General features: G+C 46.0%; 1 protein-coding gene across 1 annotated transcript in view; it reads left to right on the top strand.

The window, feature by feature from the left end:
* The window catches only part of NHS (NHS actin remodeling regulator), a 342,007-nt gene that overhangs the window by 263,831 nt on the left and 53,770 nt on the right, over positions 1–24,406 (top strand). Inside the window, exon 2 of the mRNA XM_052663581.1 lies at positions 18,374–18,526. Coding sequence (XP_052519541.1) covers positions 18,374–18,526 — 153 coding nt within the window. The remainder of the gene's footprint in view (positions 1–18,373; positions 18,527–24,406) is intronic.

Below are 24,406 nucleotides of genomic sequence, written 5' to 3'. Positions count from 1 at the left end.
GATTTTTTCCCCCTCCTTGCTCCACCCCTCACAACTTCCCCCAAAGTTATTTTTTTTAGGGGATGGGTGATTCATGACATTGATTATATGGTTAACAATTGTGCCTGAGCACTCTCCCACCTGATTATTTCTTCCTTTGGGCATGGCACTGGCAATCAAAATTTATCTTTCAAATTAAGGCTATAATTATATTTTGATAAAGATCTAGCAATTCAATGAGAATGAAATTTTGAGGGTTGCCAGGATACGGATGACTCTGGGTTATAGAGAAGGGTTTGCATGCAGAATACTAATAGGTGGTTCAGCACTCTTATCTAGACCTTTCCAATAGCGTCTGATAATGCAGGCCCATCAAGCACTGTGTCTCTGCTATTATTCTAGCAGGATAAAAGCGATGAAAGATATAAGCAGGGTTTTATGAATGAAAAGGTGATTCATCAGATGTCTTTTGGTCTATCGCACTAGAGTTAAGAAATAGAGCAGTAATTATGTGGTGTTACCTCAAAATATAGAAGACAAAAGCTTTCTCTTATTTCCTTGCCTCCTCTTTTACTGTAAATAAAAGCAAGCTGTCTTAGATTTTGGGTTATTGTTACGTGTTGGGAGATAGGGACCTGCATTTGCAGTGGTGTTGACTCACAGGAAAATGGAAACAGTGGAATTATGTATGTGTTGTATTCTAATTTTCCTGTAATTCCCTTTTACACTGTGATGATTACTCACTCATTGGTTCAACAAATGTGGAGTCCCAAGTATTGTGCAGGACCTGCTGAGGGACCTAAGAAAGTTTAAAACGCATAACTGCATATGAAAATAATAAATAACAGGACATTACAGTAGTACCCAACATGGCTCTTGGGGGTGGTAGCAGGGGTAATTTTAAAATTGAGATATAATTTAACAGACAATTAAGTTGTATACACATCTTAAGTGTTGAGTTCAGTGACTCTGACACATACATTTGTGCAACCAAAGTAACAAATAGTAATTACTATCACTCCCCAAATTTTAGTATCCCTTTCCAGTTAATCTTCCACCCCCTTTGTCAACCATTATTCTGATTTCTGTCCCATAGATTAGATTTGCCTCTTCAAGAGTACATATAAATTGAACCATATAGTACGATGCTTTAAAAATGCCTGGCCTCTTTCATTCAGCATAATATTTCTGAAATTTACTCATGTTGTTTTATATATCAGTAGTTCATTCCTTTTTACTGCTGAGCAGTAATCCATTGTAAGAATATACCACAATTTGTTTATCTATTTAGTTGAGCTGTTTCCAGTTTGGGGCTATTATGAATAAAGCTGCAAAGAATATTTTTGTACATGGCTTTTTGTGGATTTACATTTCATTTCTTTTGAGTAAATATCTGGGAGTGAAAATGCTTAGTCATAGGTTAAGTGTATGTCTCGTTTTATAAGAAACTGGCAGAGATTCTTCCAAAACAGTTGTACTATTTTACATTCCCACCAGCAATGTATCAGTTCTAGTTGCTTTGTATCCTCAGTAACACTTGGTATGACAGTAGCCATTACAGTGGATATGAAATAGTATCTCATTGTGGCTTTAATTTTAATTTCTCTGACAAATAATGTTGACTATTTTTTCATGAGCTTACTAGACATTTGTGTATCTTCTCTTGTGCACTGTCATGAAGCCTTTTCTTCAGTTTTACTTGGGTTGTCTTTTTATTATTGATTTGTAATATCTCTTTATATACTCTGAATGAAAGCTCTTTATCAGATATATGGATTACAAATATTTATTCCCAGTCTGTGCCTTGCCAGTTTGTTTCTAAATAGTAGTCTGTTGCCATACAGACATTAAAAAATATTTTTTTACAAACTACAGTTCATCAGTATTCTCTCGTATGGCTTAGTCCCTTTGAGCCCTGTCAGAGAAATCCATTTCCCTTAAGTTCATGAAGATTTTTGTTATGCATTTTGTTCAAGAGATTTTATAGTTTGAGCTTTTATGTTTAATTCTGTGATCTTTCTGTAATTACTTCTCATGTATGGAGTGGAGTAGGGATCAAAATTACTTTTAAAAAAAATTACTTTTTTTTCCCCATATGTATATTCAGTTCCAGAACCATTTGTAAGACAAAAAACTTTGTTTTCACCCCCATTGATTTAATGCCTTTTTCCAAAAAATCAACGGTATGTGTGTGGGTCTATTTCTGGACTCTGTTCTGCTCCATTGATCTATATGTCTACTGTCTTGCCAAAACCACACTGTCTTGACCTCTGTAGATTTATAGTAAGTCTTGAAATCAGGTAGCATAAATTCTCCAAATTTGTTCTTTTCTTTCAAGATTATTTTAGCTATTCTAGAACCTATGCATTTTCACATACATCGCAGAACCAGCCTGTCAATTTCTTTTAGAAAATACTGAGATGTTGATTGGCCATTTATTTGGACTGATAGATGAATTTGGGGAGATAGACATCTTTAACAATGTCGTGGCTTCCAATCCCCGAATATAGTATAGCTTTTGGTCCCATGAACTGTCTATAATTTCTCTTAGCTTTGTAGTTTTTAGTGTAGAAGACATGCAGTCTTTTGTTAGACTTAAATATTTGATAATATTGTAAATGGTATACCTTTTTATTTAATCCTCCATTTTCCAGTATTCTTACCTAAAAAATTCCATGGACAGAGGAGCCTGGCGGGCTACAGTCCATGGGGTTGCAAAGAGTCGGACATGAATGAGTGACTAACACACTTTCTTTATTTAATTCTCCATTTTTTTTTACTAGTATGTGTGTATGTGTGTATATACATACATATGATAAGTTGCTTCAGTCGTGTCCAACTCTTTGTGATCCCATGGACTGTAGCCCACCAGGCTCCTCTGTCCATGGGATTTTTCAGACAAGAATACTGGAATGGGTTGCCATGCCCTTCTTCAGGGGATCTGCCTGACCCAGGGATCGGACCTGAGTCTCTTAATCTCCTGCATTAGCAGGTGAGTTTTTTTTACCACTAGCACCCTGGGAAGTCTACACACACACACACACACACACACGAGAGACAGAGAGAGAGAGAAATACAGTTGATCATTTAAAAATAATTATTTATATACTTGGCTGCAATGTGTTTTAGTAGAGGCATGCAGGATCTTCAGTCTTCGTTGCAGCATGCAGTATCTTTGGTTGTGGCATATAAACTCTTGATTGCAGCATGTGGGATCTCTTTCCCTGACCAGGAGTCAAACCAAGGCCCCCTGCATTGGGAGCTCAGAGTCTTAGCCACTGGGCCACCAGGGAAGTCCCCTCAACAAATGATTTTTATATATTGACCTTATATCCAGTGACTTGTAATTTTACTCTTTAGTTCTAGCAGTTTTTGTCAGTTTCATAGGGCTTTTAACCTACACAGTCATGTTGCTGAGAATGACAGTATTTGCTACTTCCTTTCTTATCCTTGTGTCTTATTATACTGATGACGGAGGATGTTTTGATTTCCTCCCAATCTTAGGGAAAGCAGCCAATGTTTAACCATTAAATATGATGTTAGCTATAGATTTTTTTGAGGTGTCTTTCAGCAAGTTTGTTATCAAGGTTCTACAAGCTTCATACAATGTGTTGGGGAAAGTTCTCCTCTATTTTCTGAAAGAACTTGTGTAAATTGGATTGTTTCCTCCTAAATTGCTTTATGGAATTCACTGGTGAAGCCATCTGGACCCAGAATTCCCTTCGTGGGAAAAGTTTTGATTAAGAAATCAATTTCTTTAGGACATATAGGACTATTTATATTTCTCTTTCTCCTATGTCCTGTGCTAGTTTTTTTCCAAGAGGAATTGTCCATTTCATCTAAGTTGTTGAGTATATTAATACTATGGAATGGAGTAGACAAAGATCAAAGATACCACTTGAGATGGGACTTTGAAGAGAGGAAGGGACTTAGGCAGACAAGGAGGGGAGTCCTGGGGAAGCAGTGGTGTGAGAAAGACATGGAAGTGGGGTCACCAGTGGTGTGGGTTGTTGGCCATGGATTATGCCAATCTGGTTGAAGAAATAGTTGTGGGTAAAGAAGTGGAAAATAAGGTTAGAAAGATAGCTCAGATATGGATCAACGTGAAATTGAGGACTCTGAACCTCATGTGGGCAATGAGAGACCCCTGGATGATTTTCATACAGGGGCATGATCTGTAGAAATGGTACTTTGGGAAGATTGGTTTGGAATGATGGGCCACTAGGAAGGAGAGACTGGTGGTAAATGCAGTTTTTTGTTTTTTTTTTAAGAATGAGTGCAATATGCAGGGGTGGGCACTGTCTTAAAAACAGGAGTCTGATAAAGAATGAAAGTAAAAAGAGGATAGTTGCATTTTTTTAAAGGTAAAGACCTCTGAATATTTATTTCTCTGCACATAACAGAATGTTATGCAGCCAGGACACACTTAGCACCCTGTATTATTATTGTCTCTGCTCCCACGTCTATCTCCTCACCTGGATATACACCTGTTCTCCGGAGGAAGAACCCAAGGTGTCTTCATGCTAAAGTACTAGCCAGATAGTGGGTACTTAAGTACTATCAAGTGAATGAATGACCTCTGAATGGACAAATGAATGAATGGATTGGATGGATGGATGAATAGGCGTAATAGTCAGGATAGGCTATACTATGCTATGCTAACAGATAAACCAACAAAGCTCAGTGCTTTAATACAATAAAAGTTCTATTTCTCCCTCACGCAAAGTCTGATATAAGCCTAGAATGTGTAGTTCTCAAGCAGTGGAGGAAGAGAAGCAAGGCTCCTGGGAGGTTTTATAAGGAGCAAGCCTTGAAGAGGTGTACATTAATTCTGCCTGCATCCCACTGGCTAGGAGCCGACACTCTGTCATTTGGCCTCAGTTTGACGACATGGGAAGCTGAAAATGTAGCTGTATATGTGAACATTTGGTGAGCACTAAGGACAAGCCGGGTAACAGGGAGCCCTAAAACCTATTTGTTATTGCTTTCAGCCTGAGAGACACCGAAAGCCTAGAGACGCTAGGGACTCCTGAGGAACAGCTACACAGAGAGCAGGCTAGTTCTGCCAACAGAGCTCAGTCTCCCTGGCCTACCTTTTAGTTCTTAATAGGTATCACCTCAGGGCTCGCTTACTGCTAACTAATTTTTAGATGCCAACTCCTCCAGAAGGAACTGTGAGCAGAATGAAGCACTAATAGACTCCACTGCCGGTTACCCAGTAGCTGCAGCCAGAAGCACAAATGGAGAGTCGTGATGTGGGTCAGGGCAGGAAGTTTTGATGATGAACCTCCCAGGAGGCAGCAAAGCAGTCCTGCTCCGGGAGGCATCTGTGCTGAGCTCATGCCAGCCGCCTAAAAAGAACTCCAAATCCTCTGTGATCTGGAGTCTCCTATTGGAAATCAAAGCAACCACATCGGCAGGGCCCCAAATGCATGGCGAGGGCGCTGTGGCCCTGGGAATCGCTGCTGCGGTATATCCTGTGTAGCCAGGGGCACCTGCCTGGAGGGGGAAATACAAAGAAGGTATCCTCCCTAGACTCTAGTTACTGTTTGGTTTTCAGAGCTGGTGTCAGGGTCAGAGATGATGAAGGTGAAACAAATGGCCCAAAGTACAGCACACAGTGGTTTCTTAAGAGAAGGTGTCCCTGACGATGATGGTTGATAGAGCAGGAGAAGAGGGTCCGTCTCCCACCTTTTCAGAATACCTGGGGTGGGGCACCAACTGTGGGGAGCGAGCTGTTCCCTCCCCCACCCCAGGCCACCTCCCTAAGCAGAGCTGCAGACAGTCCCCACAGCTCCACGCCAATCGGTGGTAGATGTGTTTAAATAGAGTGAAATACAAAGTGCTATTTCTATTTCATTTAAATGGCAGAACTCTCAGAAAATGAGCCATCAGAGCAATGAGAAGTGAAGCAATTGGAGGAAATCGCGACAGAAAGAATCCCAGGCGCTATGGTAACTATGAGAGGAGGAAAGGGAGAAAGCCGTTTTCTCATGCCCTTTGCCTGGCGCTTTCTGTCCTGCCTTCCCGACTTGTGCTGCCCCTCAGGCATTCCAGCAGGAGCCCACCTCGGGCCCTTCACTTCCGCTGTTCTCTCTGCTTAGGATTGCCTTACAGCACATTTCCCTCACTGGACTAGGCATCAGCTCCAAGGTCACCTTGGCAGAGACGCCCTAAGTAGCCATCTTAGTTTGGATTCTCCCCGAAGTCGACCCTGAGCCAAGGGCTGGGGTGCAGGTGGTTCAGGGAGCAGCGCACACGGGGAACGCCGGCAGGGTGTGGGGAAGAGAGGCGGAGGGGCACAGGCCGAGAGGGCGCACGTGCTGGCCAGCAGTCACCATGGGCACCACGGAACTCCGGCCTGCTGAGCACCTTGGGGAGAGGGCTGGAGCACTCTCAGGAGTTGCCCTCCCCGCGAAGGACGGGGGCGTCTGTCATTGCTGGGGCCACTCCTACTAGCCTGAATCGTCTCATACTCTTGCTTACCCTGCTTGTGGGCCAAGCACTCTCCCAGGGCCGGGAAGACAATCACCAAAGGCAGAGGACCTTCCTACATCTAGGTAAATGCTGTCAGCAAGGCACTGAGCTCGTCAGCTCCTCCCCTCTTGAGCCCTTTGGCCCCTCCCCTTTTGAGCCCTTTGCTCTGCTGTTTGACTTCCTCACAGAACTTGTACCACCTGATCCCAGATCTGGGGGTTGATTGGTCCGCTCCAGGCCGCCAGACTCCCTCTGCCTGAGGCAGGGACAGCATCAGTGGCAGTGCAGGGACTATCTGCTGAATGACTCGTCAGAGGAAGATGGCTCGTTGTTGTGGTCGACAGCACCATTATCCTCAGTGCAAGTGGGAGGAGCAGACCTGAAAGAAGTTGTAGGAACAGAAGTGACGTTTACCCAAAGGTGGGCCATGTAGGTGCTGGCTGAATGGTCTGCTGAGCAGGCACTGAGGTGGTTTATATGCGTGTGTGTCAGTGGAGACAGAGTGAAGAGAGGAGAGTGACTAGTCATTTGTTTCTTGGTCAGATTTTTCTTGGTACTTAATAATTTCATTCTTGTCATGAGTGAAATTATCATAATAGCTATTACTCTAGTCCCATACACCGAATTGGAAAAAAACCAACACCAGGACTTTCCTTAGAGGCTGAAAAATGTAATGTATCCAAAAAGAGCAGGCTAGTCTTGATCTTGACCCAGGCCCTCGCTCAGCACAAAAGGGAAGGGAGTGACAGAGACGTGTGGTCAAGGGAAGCAGGAGGCAAAGCAGGGGAGGGGGAGGGGCTAGCGGTCTGTGAGTCCTCCTTCACAAGTATAGTTACCTAGGTAGGACTTTCTTAATTGCTGAGATGAGACTTTTATTGTTGTTGTTGTTCAGTTGCTAAGTCGTGTCCAACTCTTTGTGACCTCATGGACCCCATGGACTGCATAGAGCCTTCTGGGGTCTATCCAATAAAATCTGACCACCCGAAAGGCCCAAATCCACACTTGTTACTGAGAAGGCCCTGACAGTCCTACAGTTCAGGCCTGGATTGGTCTACTTCCAGCCACTGGCTTGAACTCAGCCCAGGAGGAGGGAACTTCTGGCATCTGTTACCCATGAAAAGGCAGTTTGCTTGGACAGCCCCCAGCAGAAAACCCTACCACATAGGACACTGGTATTTCTGCAATGGGCTTTAGCCAGTAGCCAATATCTAAAAAGGACCAGGTTGAGCACACTGACACAGTGGTAAGAAAAATGGGAATCTGGACACCTCTGTGTGTTATTTGTCCCAGGTGGCGTTTGTTCTGGAAAGAACATTAATTTGGGTGGATAAAAGTTACATAAATGTTGTGCTCACCAAAGCTATTCGTCTGACAGCCTTTAAAAGAAAGTTTAAAACAGAGAACACTGGCTGAAGTTCATTCTTAACTAAGATCACCACATTGTGTTTAAGTACTGCCTTTGCTCCACTATCATTACCTCTTCATGTAAACCTCCTGCCCTAATATCTAATTCCCTGCAGAAATGACAGGAGGGGCCCCCATGACAGCCCAGTGAGAGAGGTCTGTCCCCTGCCTACACAGGACTGCATCTGTGCCTTTCAGTTCATGTGCAGCTTTGGGGAAAGAGCCAGTTTAAAAGGTGGCTTATGGGTTGTGTAAGTGTAATGAAGTAATAAATGCTTCTCATTTATTCCTGAAAAAAAAAAAAGATTAGCCACCTGTTTTTTTTAGTGGGTGAAATTCTGTCACAAATACCTCATTCTGAGGTTGATCTCTTGTTAGATCAAGCAAGGTGACCTCTGTGCAACTTGGACCACGGCTTGGGCTCAAAACAGGTCTTGGAGCTGGTGTCTCATGCCATTCGGTTTGATTCATGCCATTCAGTTTGCAGGTTTAGTGGCCTCGGTGTTTCAGCCTCAGTTCCTCTTGCAGAAGGGGTCTGAGGCTGTGAAAGAAAAACCACAGTAAGGGAATTCCTTGACTCTTCATGGTTATGGATTCTTCACCCATTCTTCTGCTCTTGGTCCTCTGCCTTATTAGTCTGGCCTTGGTGTCTGACCAGTGAAGCTCTGCTTTGTGACATTGGAAGAAAGTTTCTATCTGCAGCGGGAGGGGAGTGTGGAGGCGAGAGCCTGTGCAGGGCTGGGCCACTAGCTCTGAGGGCACGGAGGAGGCAGTGTCTTGCTCTCCAAGGTCAGCACCCCGCCGTATGAGCACTGCCCGCCTGTTGACCTTGGAGAGAATGGAGCCCAGTGTTGGGCTAAGTGGGTGAGTGCAGCTTTCACAGGGTTGATGACTTAGGGAGGCGTGTGTCAGGATAAAGAGTGGCTCTGCCTGTAGACGCCTAGAGATAATTTGGAGGTAGAGTCTGAGAAGAGCGAGCAAAGTGGGGAGGGGCAGGGGGAAGCCAGCACTTAGCCAAGCAGCAGGAGAGCACAGTCCTGCCTCACGTGCCCTCCACACAACCCTCATTTCTGTGGACGCCCCAGAGCGCCTCGTAATTCAACCTGACTTCTATGCATTTGGTTTTCAAGGAAAAGCTTTTGTTAATGCTGACTGTAAATTGAGGGGGTGGCTTTAAAGATGTTTTCTGAAGAACAAAAACTGTTGGAGATTATCTCCCTCACATGCCAGTGAGTCTCGCCACAGTAAATAACCCTGCTCCGTATTCGTTTCCTCAACCAGCAGGTACTGAGCTCCTACTCTGCGCCTGCCTGTGCCTGGTGCTGAGATAGACACCTGAGAATGCATACAGTCTGACAGGGAAATAAGCAGCTCCCCCTGTATGAGCAGGAACTGTCATACCGACCCTGGCCCCACCAATTCAGGAATGCTCCTAATTTGGGGAAAAATTGAGATAAGGATTGTGTTTGTGGTAGTCAGGAAAACATACCTTCTAAGCACAGTGATAGAGAAAGCACTCAGCATTTCCCTAAAAGTACAGATGACTTAAAGGGCCATAACATGATGTAGCAGTGAAAGCAGGATCCACCCTGATGCACAGATAAGGCATCAAAGTACTCACCCTAGAAGGGCAGGCCTCTGGCTGCACTGTGGCCATCTGAGTTGAGGGGGTGGGACCTACGGAAAGCAGAAGTGAACTCAAAATACAAAGGTAAAGAGGGGTAGCAGAAAACCGTGTCCTAGGCTGAGAACGGGTCAAATCAGTAGCTATGGCAGCGACACAGTGACTTCAGTGTATTCGTGTAAATGTGAGCTGCCATAACAAATAACCCCCAATATCCCAGGGCTTTAATAAAATTCAGGTTTATTCTTCACTTGTGTAATGTCAAAAATGAGTTTTTCTTCATAGGTGGGTGGCTCCCATCCTAGCCGGAGTTCAAGGTTCTCTGTTTATCTTGGGAGTCTACCATCTTCCATGTATGGCTTCTCAAGAACATGAATGATAACATGTGGCAGATTTCCATGGGCTGTGCTTCCTGGCAGTGGTTCCACTCACTTCTGCTCACATGCTACTGCTAGATCGCCACAGATGGCTATACCCAACTGCAAGGGAGGCTGGGAAATGTAGTCCAGCTGTGTGCCAAAAAAGAAGAAATGACTCTGGTAACCAGCTAGGCCACACTGAGCTAGAGGAAGTGGTCACTCCACTAGGTTGGCTCCCTGTGGCCAGCTGCCTTCTCTCTCACATTTACTTTGATATTTCTGATGGCTAGTTGAGACTCTCAGGCCTTTGTGGCCATCTACTGTCATTACTCCATGCCATGCCTCCGTGTAGTCTTGCTAACTGTTCTGTTTCATCAGAGTGCTTCTTATTACCTGATTACATTCTTCGTTATCAGTCAGTCTTAACTTCCTCACCTACCTCCGACCTGGATGTGAGCTCTATGAGGGCAAGGCCTGTGTCTGTCATGTCCATCGCTGTATTCCCAGTGCCTAGCATGCTGCCTGGCACATGGGAGATTCTTAATCACCCATTGTTCAATGAATGAATGAATGTGAACCTACTGGGCTCTGGAGGTCTTAATGGCTTCATGGAAGAGGTACAACTTGAGCTGGATATAGAGTAGCATTTTTCTGGGAGAAAAGAGATCAGGAGAAGAAAGGAGGCAGAGTAAAGGGGAGAGAAAGGGCCACAAAGATGTGTGAAAGTGAAAGTCGCTGAGTCGTGTCCAACTCTTTGTGACCCTATGGATCATACAGTCTGTGGAATTCTCTAGGCCAGAATACTGGAGTGGGTAGCCTTTCCGTTCTCCAGGGGATCTTCCCAACCCAGGGATAGAACCCAGGTCTCCTGCATTGCAGGCACATTCTTTACCAGTTGAGCCACAAGGGAAGCCCCCAGAGATGTGTTGATTGAACCATTTATGAAGTTAAGCCCCATCCATTCTACCGAAATAGTTGAACTTCTACAACATATAGGTCCGTGTAGATTGAACTATTTATGAGGTTAAGTCCCATCCAGTCAACCAAAATAGTTGAGCTTGTACAACATATAGGTCCATATTCTAGACTTGCTTATCTGGAAGATGCAAAAAGTACAGAAGGAAGCCCCTCTCTAAGCTTAAACAGCTTGTCATGCACTCGGCTGTGGGACACGGAAGCTGCTCCCCATGATACAGCAGGTTCCTCCTCCCAACCACCAGGGCTCTCCATGGAACGGCTTCAGTCTTCCTGTCTGGGATGGCTGCGGCATTCCCACACAGATTCCTGCACCTGTGTAGGGCAGTGGTGTGCGTTAGAAAATGGGGGAGCAAGGCAGTATGTGGTGTGGATCTTTGGACTCAGTGGTGCTTGCTCTAAGTTCCTGGCTCTATCATTCATAATCTTTGGGGCCTTGAGCAATTTCTTAACCTCTCTGTGCCTATTCAGCATAGTAGAGATGATTAGATGTGCTTCCTGGGCTTACTGTGGGAACCAAATGAGATGGGCTCTATCAGAGGCTAACCTGTGCCTGCTCCATGCACATGCTCACTGGTAGCATGGTCTTCCTGCTTGGCGGCCCCTAACCTGCCCCCTTTGCCTCACAAGCCCTGGTCCAGTGGCAGTCAACTCCTGGGACCAGCCCTGACTGACTCTTCCTAGCCTTCCTCTTGGGTTGCCTCACCAGAAATTGCCAACAGTCAGGTCTTTCTTACCTCAAAATAGAAATCTCTCGTGGTTCCCTTCCAGCATTTTCCAACCTCCCAGTGAATCCTGTTCATCACCTCTGCCCCCCACCTCAAAACCACCTCTTCCCCGTGTCCCTTCACAAGCAGAGAGCATTTTTCCCACACGTGGCCGGCCCTCTGTACCTCTCTCAGGGTGCACGCTTGAGCCCATTGGGCTCATCATCTCGTCTATCTCACGTGGCTGCCAGGTTCGGACCTCCTGAGGGCCCTGATGGCACGAAGGGCAAGGCTTGTATGTTTTTCTCAAATAAGCTATAACTTACCAGTGCAGAAACTGTCAATGGATTTTAGTTAGTGATGAACACCTGAATGGGGCAAGTTCTCTCATTTCATGTCCCCCAAGGATTATTCAGAACCGTAACAATCGTCGTATTCAACACCTTCAGTCGTGTCATTTGCCTTTTGCAAAGTATGTCTTGCTATATCCATTTCTAGTAGAAAATATCCTAAAGACACAAAGGAAAACAAAAAGATATCTACAACTAAAATCAGTTGTCTCCTTGTAGTCATTTTGAGACTATTCAAATAGGAAATTATGGCAGTGTCATAAAGAATCAAGATTTTCAGCACAAAAGAGATCAATTATATAATCAAGTAAGTTAAATGAAAACCTGTAATCTTAGATTTGAATTGGAAATAGCAGTTTCAACTCAGCTTTTGTCTTCACCTTCTAAGACTTACAGATTTTCTACTCCTGTCTATTGGAGCAGCTTAGAGGCAATGGGCACCTAGCAACAGTGAATACCCCCAGCACGCATGACATGCTCTCTAAAGCCAGTTCCCTGGGAAGAAGCCCGGACTTCTTGGAGATGATCCTGGGATACCACACCAGGCCAGAAACTCCCACCAAGGAGGAAAGAGACCTTAAGAGGCCCAGCAATCTGCTCAAGGTCCCACAGGAGGCAGCCGCCCCTCTGCCCGGCCTCCTGGCCTTGACCTTCTGCTGATGTTCCAACCAGGATCCAGATTTGTCTGACCAGAGCTTTTCACTGCCAGGCTTGGGGGATTTTGACAACAAATCCATTTTAAGCTACTTTGGCATTGGAGAACTTGTCAAAGTAGTCTGGTGTACAATCCAGACATCCCGAAGTTGAAATGCAAATGCTTGTGTGCTCTAAGGGTCGCAGTCATAAAACCCCTAGGCCGAGTATTGCCCTTCCCCTTATCACCTCAGTGCACAGCAGGCAGCCTTACTTACAGCTCCCACAACCGACAGAGGAGCATGCTCTTCTAGAAGTACAAGGAAGTACTGTTCTGGCACTTCAGCAGCCTTCAACTGATGGCTGATAGGAAGTGGGAGATAAACATCCCCACTCCCTCGCCTCTAAGGTGTGTGTTCTGCATTGGCTCCTAAGGGGTTCCAGCCTGTGCACCCTTTATTGGCTTCCTTCCCTTCCCTGTATCACTTCCCTGCTCCCTGCTTAGTATCACCTCCTGAAGCTTTGTCTCAGTGCCAGTCATGAGGAATCATTCTTGGAGCCTGTCTGCCCTGGGCTGATGGAGAGAAAGAGCCACTGTCCCCGAAGAGCGGGCCTTCTTCAGTCTGCCTGCAGACTCGGCTAGACTCAGGCTGAGTCAAAAGAGAACACATCTTTTCTGACTCCAGATTCAATATATCATGTGTGTCTTCTACAGAAAGCACAGAACACATAAATCTCTAGGCTTTGCGCGTGGAAAGGTCCTTGGAAAAGAATTCCTTTTGGCTTGCAGGCTCATGTATTTATAGCTTCTTTGTGGGCCCAGTAAAGGGCATTACTTCTCTACCTATGAAGATACTAACTACCAAGTTAAGTAATAAGTCTTAGTGGAGTGCAGTGGAGGGGTATGTGGGACCTTCTGTAAGTCTGGATATTTTTTAAATTTTCCATTGCTGCTGGTGATCTCTAAGTAATTTTTAAGAGTCTCACCTCTATCTAGTAGAAGAGATTTACTAGCATGTATAATCGGGTGTCATGTGCTAATTACCTTACTGTGTCATGATTTAATCGAGCCCAGGGCACCTGTCCAAGCAGACCAGAGAGTCTGGGCACCATACTGGTGATAAGTATGCAGTGTCTCCTGAACAGAAAGGTGATTTTCATATGCTTTTTCTGATCTGTCTCTCCCACTCCAGCTCCACTGTCTTCCCTGGAATGTGAGAGGTACTTGCGTTCATAACATCACATCTGTAGCCTGAGCAGGAGTGAAGGGACTTTAAAACATTATATGCATCTTTGTGGTTAGAGTGCCTTCTTGTGTCTCCGTTAGCCTGCTTTCAAAGAACCAACCTCACCCAGTTCTTTGCAAATAATGAAAATAGCTTTGTGACAAGTTGCCCTTCTCTAAATCTTAGAAGCATTCCTTAGTTATCCATCAGGCTCTCCTGAAAGATCCAGTTCCTTATTATTGATCTGTATTATCTTTTGTATGCTGTAACTTGTTTGCTACCATGTAAAAGTGACCTTTTTAAGGTCTGTGGGGCTGACCAGGCAAGGGCAGAGCCAGGCTCCCACTCTGGTTTAAGCTCAGGCATGCAAGTCTTGCAGACTGGCACAGAGGTGTCAGGACTTGGTGATGGAGTGGTTGCTGCTTTCAGTCCAGGTTGCTGGAAGCAGGTGCATTACTGCCATCTGAGAACGTGACAGCCTTTGTAGTTAAGCTGGCCTTGGGGTTTATCTGTTTACTAGGTTGAACTCTAGAGAAGGTTTGTGTAGAGCAAAACGGTTGAACATCACTCGTTTAATATTGTTTCGTCGAGTACCTACGTTGTTGCCTCAGTATCTCTTTCTGGAAAGCAGTGGTCCTCACTGTGTGGTCTGCAGACTGGGAGCATCAGTGTCCCTGGGAAACTTGTCCCCTGCTCCATGGGCTGAAGTGTTGCTGGCATCCTAAAATTCAAATGGCTGCTTTCTCAGACAACAGGTGAAACGTGTGTGTCGTAAGTTGAGAGTTTTGGTTTTGGAAGGACAACTTAATAGATGCAATAGATAGCAAATAGTCACCAACGGAGAGGAAGGGAGCAGCGGCCAGGCCGAGTGATGGCAGGGGAGGAAGAGGCTGCCTAGGGAAGTGCACAGACTTGGCCTCAGGAGACCTAAGCTTTGTTTCCACCTCTGCCAAAAATCAACTCTGGGATCTTGGATCATACCTTGGAACCTTGATTCCCTCATTAGTACCTGAGAGTGGCAGTCTAAGCAGTAAATTTCCATATGTTGACTGGTACCCAGAGCAAGAAGTACATGTCTCCATCACACCCCAGCATCCAAGCACACACATGTACAAACGAACACATATGTAACAGAACCAACAGCTTCACAAAACAACACTACATGCGATGCATGTTGGCATTTTGTTTTCCAGTCTCTTGTATGTCTTTGTTTAAAAAATGCTAGTCCTGATCTGCTGAATGGATTTCACAATCCACTCAAGGGTCATGCCCTGCGGTTTGAAAAAACACAGCACCTCATCATTTCCGAGGTCTCTTCAGCAGTAGAATCCAATGGCGCTGCTCAGTGCCCACAGGAATTTTCCAAAAACAACAGCTGAGCTGTGACAGATGGATGCGTGCTTACACACTCTGGGGGAAGTGCATGGTGTAGAACATGGCAGCAGAATGACCCACAGATAAACAAGAAAATGATAAACCATTTCCAGGGAGAACGTATAGTGCTACAGCTCTCACAGTGACTCAGAGGATTAGCCTCTCGAAGTCACAGAACTGAATGCTGCCCAAGTTAGCTGACATCAGAGACCAGGGACATCCTACCTCTCAGAGAGGCCACAGGCTCCCTGGTTGTAGGCAGCTTTCTTTGCAGTTTCCGGAATGTAAGACACCCTACCCCCCACCAACGGTCATCTCTGGTAGCCTCATGTTTGTTTACACATGACTCACCATGAAGACAGGAAAATTAAAAAGGAAGAAAGCTCCAGACTTTTGTCTTTGAACCCAAGCCTGGCCCCTTCATCTCATCCATTCCCACCACAGCAAGGGGAACTAGTATGTAGTAAGCAGAGACATGTCAAGGAATGAGCATATCATGATCATTTCCTTGGATTCTGTGAAGGCTCTAGGAGCCCCGCTTACGGAGAAGGGGACAGAGGCCCAAAGATTTCAGTCAGCTGCTCTGGACCACTGCTGGCAGGCAGAAACCCCGTCTCTTAATCCCTGCATCCTGAAGTTTGGTGATGAGTAGAAAAGAGAGGCACAAAGGGCAGACGGGCCTCCTTCAGCCAACAGGAAGGCCAAACCCTGATTCATAAAGATGGGGAACTTGAGTCCTGGGCACGGTCAGTGACTTTGCCCCAGGGCAGAGAACTGTGAGTAGAACCCAGGCTTCCGCTGGTCTTTCTACAGGATGTCGAGCGTGCAAACAGCAGCACCAATAAGTAAACAGTACTCCTAGTGTGAAGCTCCATTTTATTTTAGAAGTTAGAGAAATTTTTATAGGGGAAAAATCGTTCTGGATCCAGGTAGTGCATAAATAAATACGCAGCCAGGTTATTCCTAGTCCATCAGTGTTAAAAAAGCCTAGGCTTCCTGACAAGTTCTGACGCTGAGGGCATCCGTGGTGGATGCTGTGTCCACAGCACGGAATGACTGTGGTTCTCTGGAAAAGGCTGCCTGGCAGGGACAGACTGTGGACATCAGGCTCTGGCATTGGGCTGCTCCCTACTGCACACTGCCAAACAGTGTGTGGGCGAGGCCCTGGGGAGAAAGGGACAGAGCAAGAAGGAGAAAGAAAGGAGGAGTTCCACCTGATGATATGTGCAGAGGCACACAGCTGGCGCCTGGAAGATCTGGGGCTAGAAGGAGCTCTGGCTTCTAAGCTGCTGTCTGTTCCCCAAGCAACACTGAGAGACATTGGCCTAAAGGAAGGTTGACTGGGGGAGGGGGATGTGAAGCAATAGTCATATTCCAGAAGTACAAACAGCACTGCAGACAGAGACCAGAGAACCAAAGTGCTGAAAGAATTGTCCGCAGGGCGGTGTGATGTCTTTTTAGGCTGAACTTACTGTCTATCCCCTGGGAACTCTGAAGGTCATGGGATTGTCTAGACCTTGACAGATAGTGATATATCGACCACAAGGTTATGGTCACTGGGTTCATCTGAAGTTGGTGTCCACCTGTCTCATGGGAAAGTGAGGTTCATTTCTAAGGACAGGTGGAGGCTTGAGTTTAGTAACTGTTGGGAAATATAAGAATCAGGAGTAAATAGAATCCTGTGCTGAGTCTCTCTGGGCCCCAGTCTGGAGGTAGTACTGGCCACTCTTCGTAGAAAATCACTGGAGCCCGAGTCTCCAAGCCACCAGTGCTCTCTCTGCAGCTAGTCCTTCTCCCAGGATGAGGCATGTAAAAAGGAGGAATTCCCTGGTGGTCCAGTGGCTAAGACTCTGAGCTCCCAATTCAGGGTGCCAAGGTTCGATCGCTGGTAAGGGAATGAGATCCACATATCCTGCTACTAAGAGATCATATGCCGTAAATAAGACCCACTAAGTCATATCCAACTCTTATGACCCCATGGACTGTAGCCTGCCAGGCTCCTCTGTCCATGGGATTCTCTAGGCAAGAATACTGCAGTGGGTTGCCATTCCCTTCTCCAGGGGATCTTCCTGAACCCAGAATCAAACCTGTCTCAACTGCATTACAGGCAGATTCTTTACCGACTGAGCTCTGAGGGAAGCCCTAAATCAGACCCAGCACAGCCAAATCAAGAATTAAAGTAAGGACCCCCATGTACCTGTAAGTTACACCTACATCATCACTGTTGCACTGTCCAACCAAGAATCCATATATCCACTACGCACTAATATGGCATGGCTTCCTCACTCCCCCGCTCCCCCACCAGGGATCAAACCCATGACCCCTGCACTGGGAACCAAAGTCCTAACCACTGCACCACCTAGCAACTCTCAAACGGAAACCTTCTACCCCACCCCCCACCCAGCTCTGAGAACTTACCCTCAGTTTACAGCTCACTTGGTAAAGAATCTGCCTGCGATGCAGGAGACCCAGGTTTGATTCCTTGATTGGGAAGATCCCCAGAGAAGGATATGGCAACCCACTGCAGTATTCTTGCCTGGAGAATCCCATGGACAGTGGAGCCTGGCAGGCTACAGTCCATGGGGTTGCAAGAGTTGGACACAACATAGCGACTAAATCACTACCACCAGAGAGGTATATATCCTACCAATCCTGATGCTCGCATGGTGCTAAGGAGTTCTGCAGGAATTCCAAAGGCGTTGTCATGCCCCTCTCCTCCCCAACACTGTGTACGTTCCCTTCCTAACACACATCACCCCTGTAATAGGTTATTTAATAAGTTCTTTAATTCTTGTGCTCTTAGGTAAAACTAAGGAAGCTGAGCAGTGCTTTGAATGATGGGCATATAGTACAGTGGATAATATATGGCTCAGTGGTAAGGTTTGGGAGATAGGAAGTAAGACAAGGGCACTGATCAGGTAGGCATCAGGAGCAGCTGTGCAGAACTATATAATTCTGAGGCCCTGGACCAGAACCAGTCCTTCCTCTGGCGCTTCTCTGCCTTCCTACAAGGCAGGACCTCACCCCACTCTGAGGCCTGGCTCAAAGAGCCAGGGTCTCTCGTCCCTTGCTTTGGGGGTCAAAGGTCGTCCCTGTCTGTACTGGCAACTTGAAACCTTTCTCAAGCTCCTCTGGTCAATGCAGCGGACTGGATTTCCACTGTGCCCAGGCCCCACTCCTGTTCCCCTTTCCACCCCAGGGACAGCATAATGCACAGCTGAAAGCTGCCCCTGTCTAACGCCCTGTTTTCCTCTTGATCTCGCAGCTGTCTCCAACCTGGACGTCGAGAGCAAGCTGAGTGTGTACTATCGTGCACCGTGGCACCAGCAGAGAAACATCTTCCTCCCGGCCACCAGGCCGCCCTGTGTGGAGGAGCTGCACCGCCAGGCCCGGCAGAGCCTGCAAGCCCTGCGCAGAGGTGACTGATCTCGGGCGTGGGGGCTTTTGGGGGAGAGAACTTGGAGCTCATCCCCACAAGGGCTTGTTCTGTGTCCCTTTGGTCCCAACACCTCCCCTCGTTAGAGCCAGTACTTTGAAATGCTCCCTTTTCTACCCTGAAATGAAATTCTTGGTTAGTATAACCTGCCTATGGATATAATTAATAATAGCATTATGGCCTGAATATAGCAATAAAGAGAATTTGAAAGGAAAATGGTTTATAATAATACTACTTGCAGCATATAAATGGCCAGACATGGCAGCGCTAAAAGACGTCATGGAGTCAGATGTTTACGCCTATTGAAAGTAGGTTCAGATTAAGTAGAGACAGGAGTCATTCTGATCAAAAAGTACGGAGATGTGAAAGTGGCAAGAGGACACAACCATAGAAACTGGTGCATTCAGCACGCATTAAACATGAACCAAAAAATAAAACACCTCCGGATTACAATTACAAGAGAATTAGGTTTGACTCAGAAATACGTTCTAGGCTTTTCCCTGAAAAGAAGTTCTGGAGTGTTAGCTGTGGAAGCTGGGGCACTGATTCACTGTTCAGCACTGTCTTCTGCATTGTAGGAGGGCTCCCGTTCTTGGCTCCAGCCTGGTCCTCTATGAACCAGAAGCTTGCCAGGGTGGGGGTCGAGCCTTCTGCTCCTGTTGAGAACCAGTGATGTGATCCATTCTACATCGGAGCACATGGAGGCTGAGGGAGGGCAAGACACCTGTGAGGGTCACACACAGCAGGTTAGGTACAGTGCCAGGCCCAGACCTGAGCTTCCAGAGCCCCAGCCAGACTGACTTTCCTCCACATCATACACTGTCCTAGGGAAGTAAATATTTTCAGTCCTCTCATAGTCCTGTGAAAGTCGGAGATAGGCACGCAGCCTCTTCTTCCACTGCCTGCATTTTCACTGCTGTAAAGCCACTCTACTTAGGACAAGGAGATTAAAACCTGGCATCATCCTTCCAGAGTCCCCCCCATTGGTGTCAGAATTGGGCATGCCAGCTTTTTTGGCCTTTAGATTTTTGCTGTGGCGACATATGGAGTCTGTACGGTCAAGTGTCTTTGTTCCAGATACCCTATGCTCCTTTAAGGAATGGTATTTGGTGAGAGTATTAACATTCACAGAAAAGGCTTTCATGTTACTGTCAAGATGGAGAAATAAAATGGCAAATGTTTTTAGCTTTTTTCTTCTTCATGTACATGACTTCTCCCTTTTCCCCATCCCTTGTCTTTTTCACCTGTAACAAAAGAGCTCATGTCCTAATATCCCTAATACAATTCTCTCTGACAGTTGTCCTTGGTTATTAGTAGCTGATACTATTCAGCCTTATCATGAAGACTGACCGTCAGTATCCCCTCGACCTACCTCTGGCATTCTTACTATTCACTTGGATTTGATAGTTGGCTGCAAAGTTCTTTACTGATTTTTTAGTGCCAGCCACCCTCCAGAAAGCTTCCTTAACAACACCTTTCCTGTTCCTCTGTGGCCTGGATTAGGCACTCTTCCCATAATAGCCTGTGCATCCTCCCATCGTGCCACTTAAAAGCTTATATCATCACCAACCACTTACCGGCCTGTCTCCTACCATCAATCCATGAACAAGTCAAGGATGAGGAAGATAGAAAAAAAATTTTTTTTGACCGACTGCACTGAGTGGCTTGTGGGATCCTAGTTTCCCAACCAGGGACTGAACCCTGGCCCTCAGCAGTGAGAGTGCTGAGTCCCAACCACCGTACCACTGGGGAATGACCATAGATTTTCTTTTTTATTCAAAGCATTTACCATAACCCTGGCATAATAGGTTCTCACTCATAGTAGGTCCTCAATGACTGTTTGTTTGTGTACCTGAATCAAATTCTGCAGAAAACTGCTTGAGCACTAGGGGTAGAGAATGATGACCGAGGAGTCTGATCATTCTCACTAAATACTTTTCTGATCCCATCATTGCTGCTGCTGCTGCTGCTGCTAAGTCGCTTCAGTCGTGTCTGACTCTGCGACCCCATAGACGGCAGCCAACCAGGCTCCCCCGTCCCTGGGATTCTCCAGGCAAGAACACTGGAGTGGGTTGCCATTTCCTTCTCCAATGCATGAAAGTGAAAAGTGAAAGTGAAGTCGCTCAGTCGTGCCTGACTCTTAGCGACCCCATGGACTGCAGCCCACCAGATTCCTCCGTCCATGGGATTTTCCAGGCAAGAGTACTGGAGTGGGGTGCCATTGCCTTCTCTGGATCCCATCCGTAGAGAGCTTCAATAATGTTAGCCCTTTAGACGTAATTATTTTTACCCCTTTATTTTTATTCATAAGTCATCTCTGATTAGATTTTTCCGGATTCAACCAGGTAACACTAAGCTGCTCATAAGCTACCACATTTCACGTGTTGTCAGGTTTGGACTTAATGGCAGAACTAAGGAACAGGAAGTGCCAATATCAGTTTTCTCAGAACTTCCTCCTGGGGGGCTGAGAGAGGGATATGGGGCCTCCTGGGGTTTCTAGGAAAGACAGAGGAGTTGCATCTTGCCCTCCACACACAGGCTTGCTTCGTGGTTGTCTCCATAGCAAATCTTGGGTGTAGTAGTTTTAATAGCACTGCAGAGAGCCATAAACAGGAATTATAGGCATCATGGAATTAAAAACATGCAGTGTAGAATTGAAATTAGAAAGTGTAAAACCTTGTCTAAGAAACAGAAGCTTACTGGTGCATTTGACAGAATACCACTTTCGCCATCTGGTGGCCATGACTAATACTGACCTATCTGACAAGCCTTTGCTCACAAATGAGCTTCCCTATAGGTGCTCTATTTAGACAGTTGGAGTATCCTGAGATCAGAACTGAGAAACCGGCTGCCTTTAAGATCTACTCTGCAGCAACCCCCCTCAACAAAGTCAACTGAGGGGCCAGGCATTGTGCTAAACCTAGGATGCAGAGAGCAATAGCATGTGGTTCTTGGCACACAAAGAACTCCTGGTCTAGTAAGGGAGAAGGGCAAGTAACCAGGTCATTTCAACACAGGGCCACGGGGGCTCAGAGCAAAGGCACTAACCAGGCCATGGAGCTTCAGAGAAGGCTCCTCAGAGGAAGCAATGCCTTCATGGAGTTCGTTATTAAGCCTCTGATTCTTCTTTTTTTCCGTTTTTTTTTTCTTAGCAGTTCTTTATGCTCAGAGCCAATAATGGCTTGAAGTGATGCCAATGTTTACATTTGTAAGACAGTGACAGAGAGATTATTATGAGGCTATAAAGAGAGATTTACATTTTATATTTCCTTCTCTTTCAAGTTTCGGGGCTGGGGTCTACATTTCATTGGTCTAAGGGAATAAGGACCAAGAGTCTACTGCAGTTTCAGGCTCTAGTTGATAAATGGTCTCCCCACACCACCACCAGAAAGAAGTATTAGGGAGCCGTTAATCTGCCTGCCTCCTGCAGGCCTGGGGCACGTGGAAGAGATGAGCTTCAGAAAGAGCAAGCGGGGAGAGGCCGAATGGGAAACTAAGTTGATATCTCCCTCCAGACTCCGCCCTTCCTTCTACCTTTTCCCAACCAGCGACACCTATCTTTTACTCTCATTACAATTTTAAGAATGTAGAAGCTTTTCCTCCCACCGCCCATCCAGAAAAGCCAACTTTCTCCTAGTAGAGAAAAATGAGGGTGTGGCACTAGAGGTAGACGCTTTAGCATGGCAGACATTTATCTCAAAAAACCTTCCTGGAAGGGAGAGCAAGGTGGCAGAGTGGGACATGGAGCCCACCTTGCTCCACAAATACAGGAAAATTCCAGCTGCATCTGAAATAATTCTCACAACATAGCAGCTAAAAGCCGTCAAAAGAGCTCAACCAACCAAAGAGCCCCATATACCTGGGTAGCACTAACGGAGAGTGACCTGCACCCCTGGGAGAGAGCTGTGAAAGAGAGCTGGTTCCCGCACCCCAGGAACCTCCTTCACTAGATGGGAGGTCTGCCAGGACAGGGAGCTTCAGGGGTCTAGAGTTTCCAAGAGAGGAGTGTGCCTGTGCTACCTTGCTGCCAAGCAGCATAGAGAGGGACGGGCACTGAGCTGCCATGTCACTGCCAGCCAGGGAGGTGCACCTGCTGGTCTGCACAGTGCTAGGTGTGGAAACTCAGGCTTCAGTAGACAGACATGCGAGAGGACTTGGTTTGGCTATGCAGAGATATCCAGAAGAGCCTGGAGTGTGGTCTGGGCTATAAGTGGAGGCACACACAGAACGGGACACAGGTCCACCAAAGGAGCCCCAGTCGACACAGGAAGGGCTGTGTGTAGGTCCACCGTAGACACCTCATTCTCAGTGTGCTCACAGAGGTGCATGGCTCCAGCCACACCAGACTTTGGGAACACGCACACACACACACACACACACACACACACACACACACACACACACACACACCAGGGCTGACACTGGAACCAATTATCAGTGCTCCCACCACGGGGCACTGCTTCAGTGGGCATTAGGAGCTCATGCTTTGTGAACATGCACACACCGAAGGCAAGGCTGCCACCCGAGCCAATTATCAGTGTTTTCACAGCCAAGACGGGTCTCTGGGTGGTACCAGCATTAGCTGATTTTGTAGACGTGCACACTGGCTGGCAGGATATGTCACAGAGTCACGTGTCCTGGCACACAGCTGAGTGCTCTGGTCTTACCTACCTCACACTACAGCTGAGAACCAGATCTCAGGGTTTCTGTTCCAACAACTGGGGAGCAGACCCTGCCCCCAACAGAACTGTGGCAACTACAGAGCAAAGAGGGGGCCCCATCCAACATTACAGTGCAAGCTCTGGACAGCACAGCACCAAACACACCCTTCATCAAGGGAGGATAATGGCCAGCACATGCTGAGGAAAGATGTGGCAGGCATCCATACCAAATACAGCCCTCACATCAAAACTACTCGACTTACATAGTCTGTACTAGAACACTCCTACAGGAAAAGAGCACTTCAAGATCACAGTAGATAACTGTTCCTCCTAAATTCATGGAGTAAGAGAAATATAAGTAAAATGAAAATGCAGAGGAACTACTCCCACTTAAAAAGACTAAGAGAAATTCCCTGAGCAAAACAGACCTTGCCAGTCTACCAGACGCCAAGTTCAAAAAGGAAGTGATAAAAATGCTAAAGATCCCCAGAAAGACTATTGATAAAAAGGCAGATCACTGTAACAAGGAACTAGAAACCATAAGGAAACCAAAATTAGACAACGCAACTGCTGAGATAAAAACCAAGCTAAAGCCAATACACAGCAGACCAAGTCTACATAGCGGAACAAATAAGTCATCTGGAAGTTAACACAAGGCACCCAATCAGTAGAAAGACAAATGAAAGAAAAAATGAAAGTGACATGTGAGACCTACGAGATAATGTAAAATATGCCAACCTCTACATGAAAGGGATTCCAGAAGAAGAAAGAAAAAAGGGAATCAAAATGTAGTTGAAGAACTTGTGGCTGAAAACTTCTCAAACCTACAGAAGGAAACAGATATCTAGGTACAGGAATCACAGAGGGTCCCAAATGAGATGAACCCAAACAGATCCACACTAAGATATATAATTGAAATGGCAAAAGTGAAAGATAAAGAGGGATTCGAAATGTAGCAACAGAAAAACAAAGTCATTTACAAGGGAGTATAAAAAGGCTATTAGCTGATTCCTCTACAGAAACTCTGCAGGCCAGAAGGGAGTGGCAACATATATCCAAAGCTCTTAAAGGTGAAACTTGCAAAGTACAATACTCTACCCAGCAAGATTATCATTTAGAATAAAAGAAAATAGAGAGAATTTCCCAGACAAGCAAAAACTAAAAGAATAGAGCAATACTCATGAAAATATGTTCAACATTG

This window comes from Budorcas taxicolor, chromosome X (genome assembly GCF_023091745.1).
Source record: "Budorcas taxicolor isolate Tak-1 chromosome X, Takin1.1, whole genome shotgun sequence".
Taxonomy (NCBI): Eukaryota; Metazoa; Chordata; class Mammalia; order Artiodactyla; family Bovidae; genus Budorcas; species Budorcas taxicolor.
This window is presented reverse-complemented; position numbering and strand designations above follow the sequence as displayed.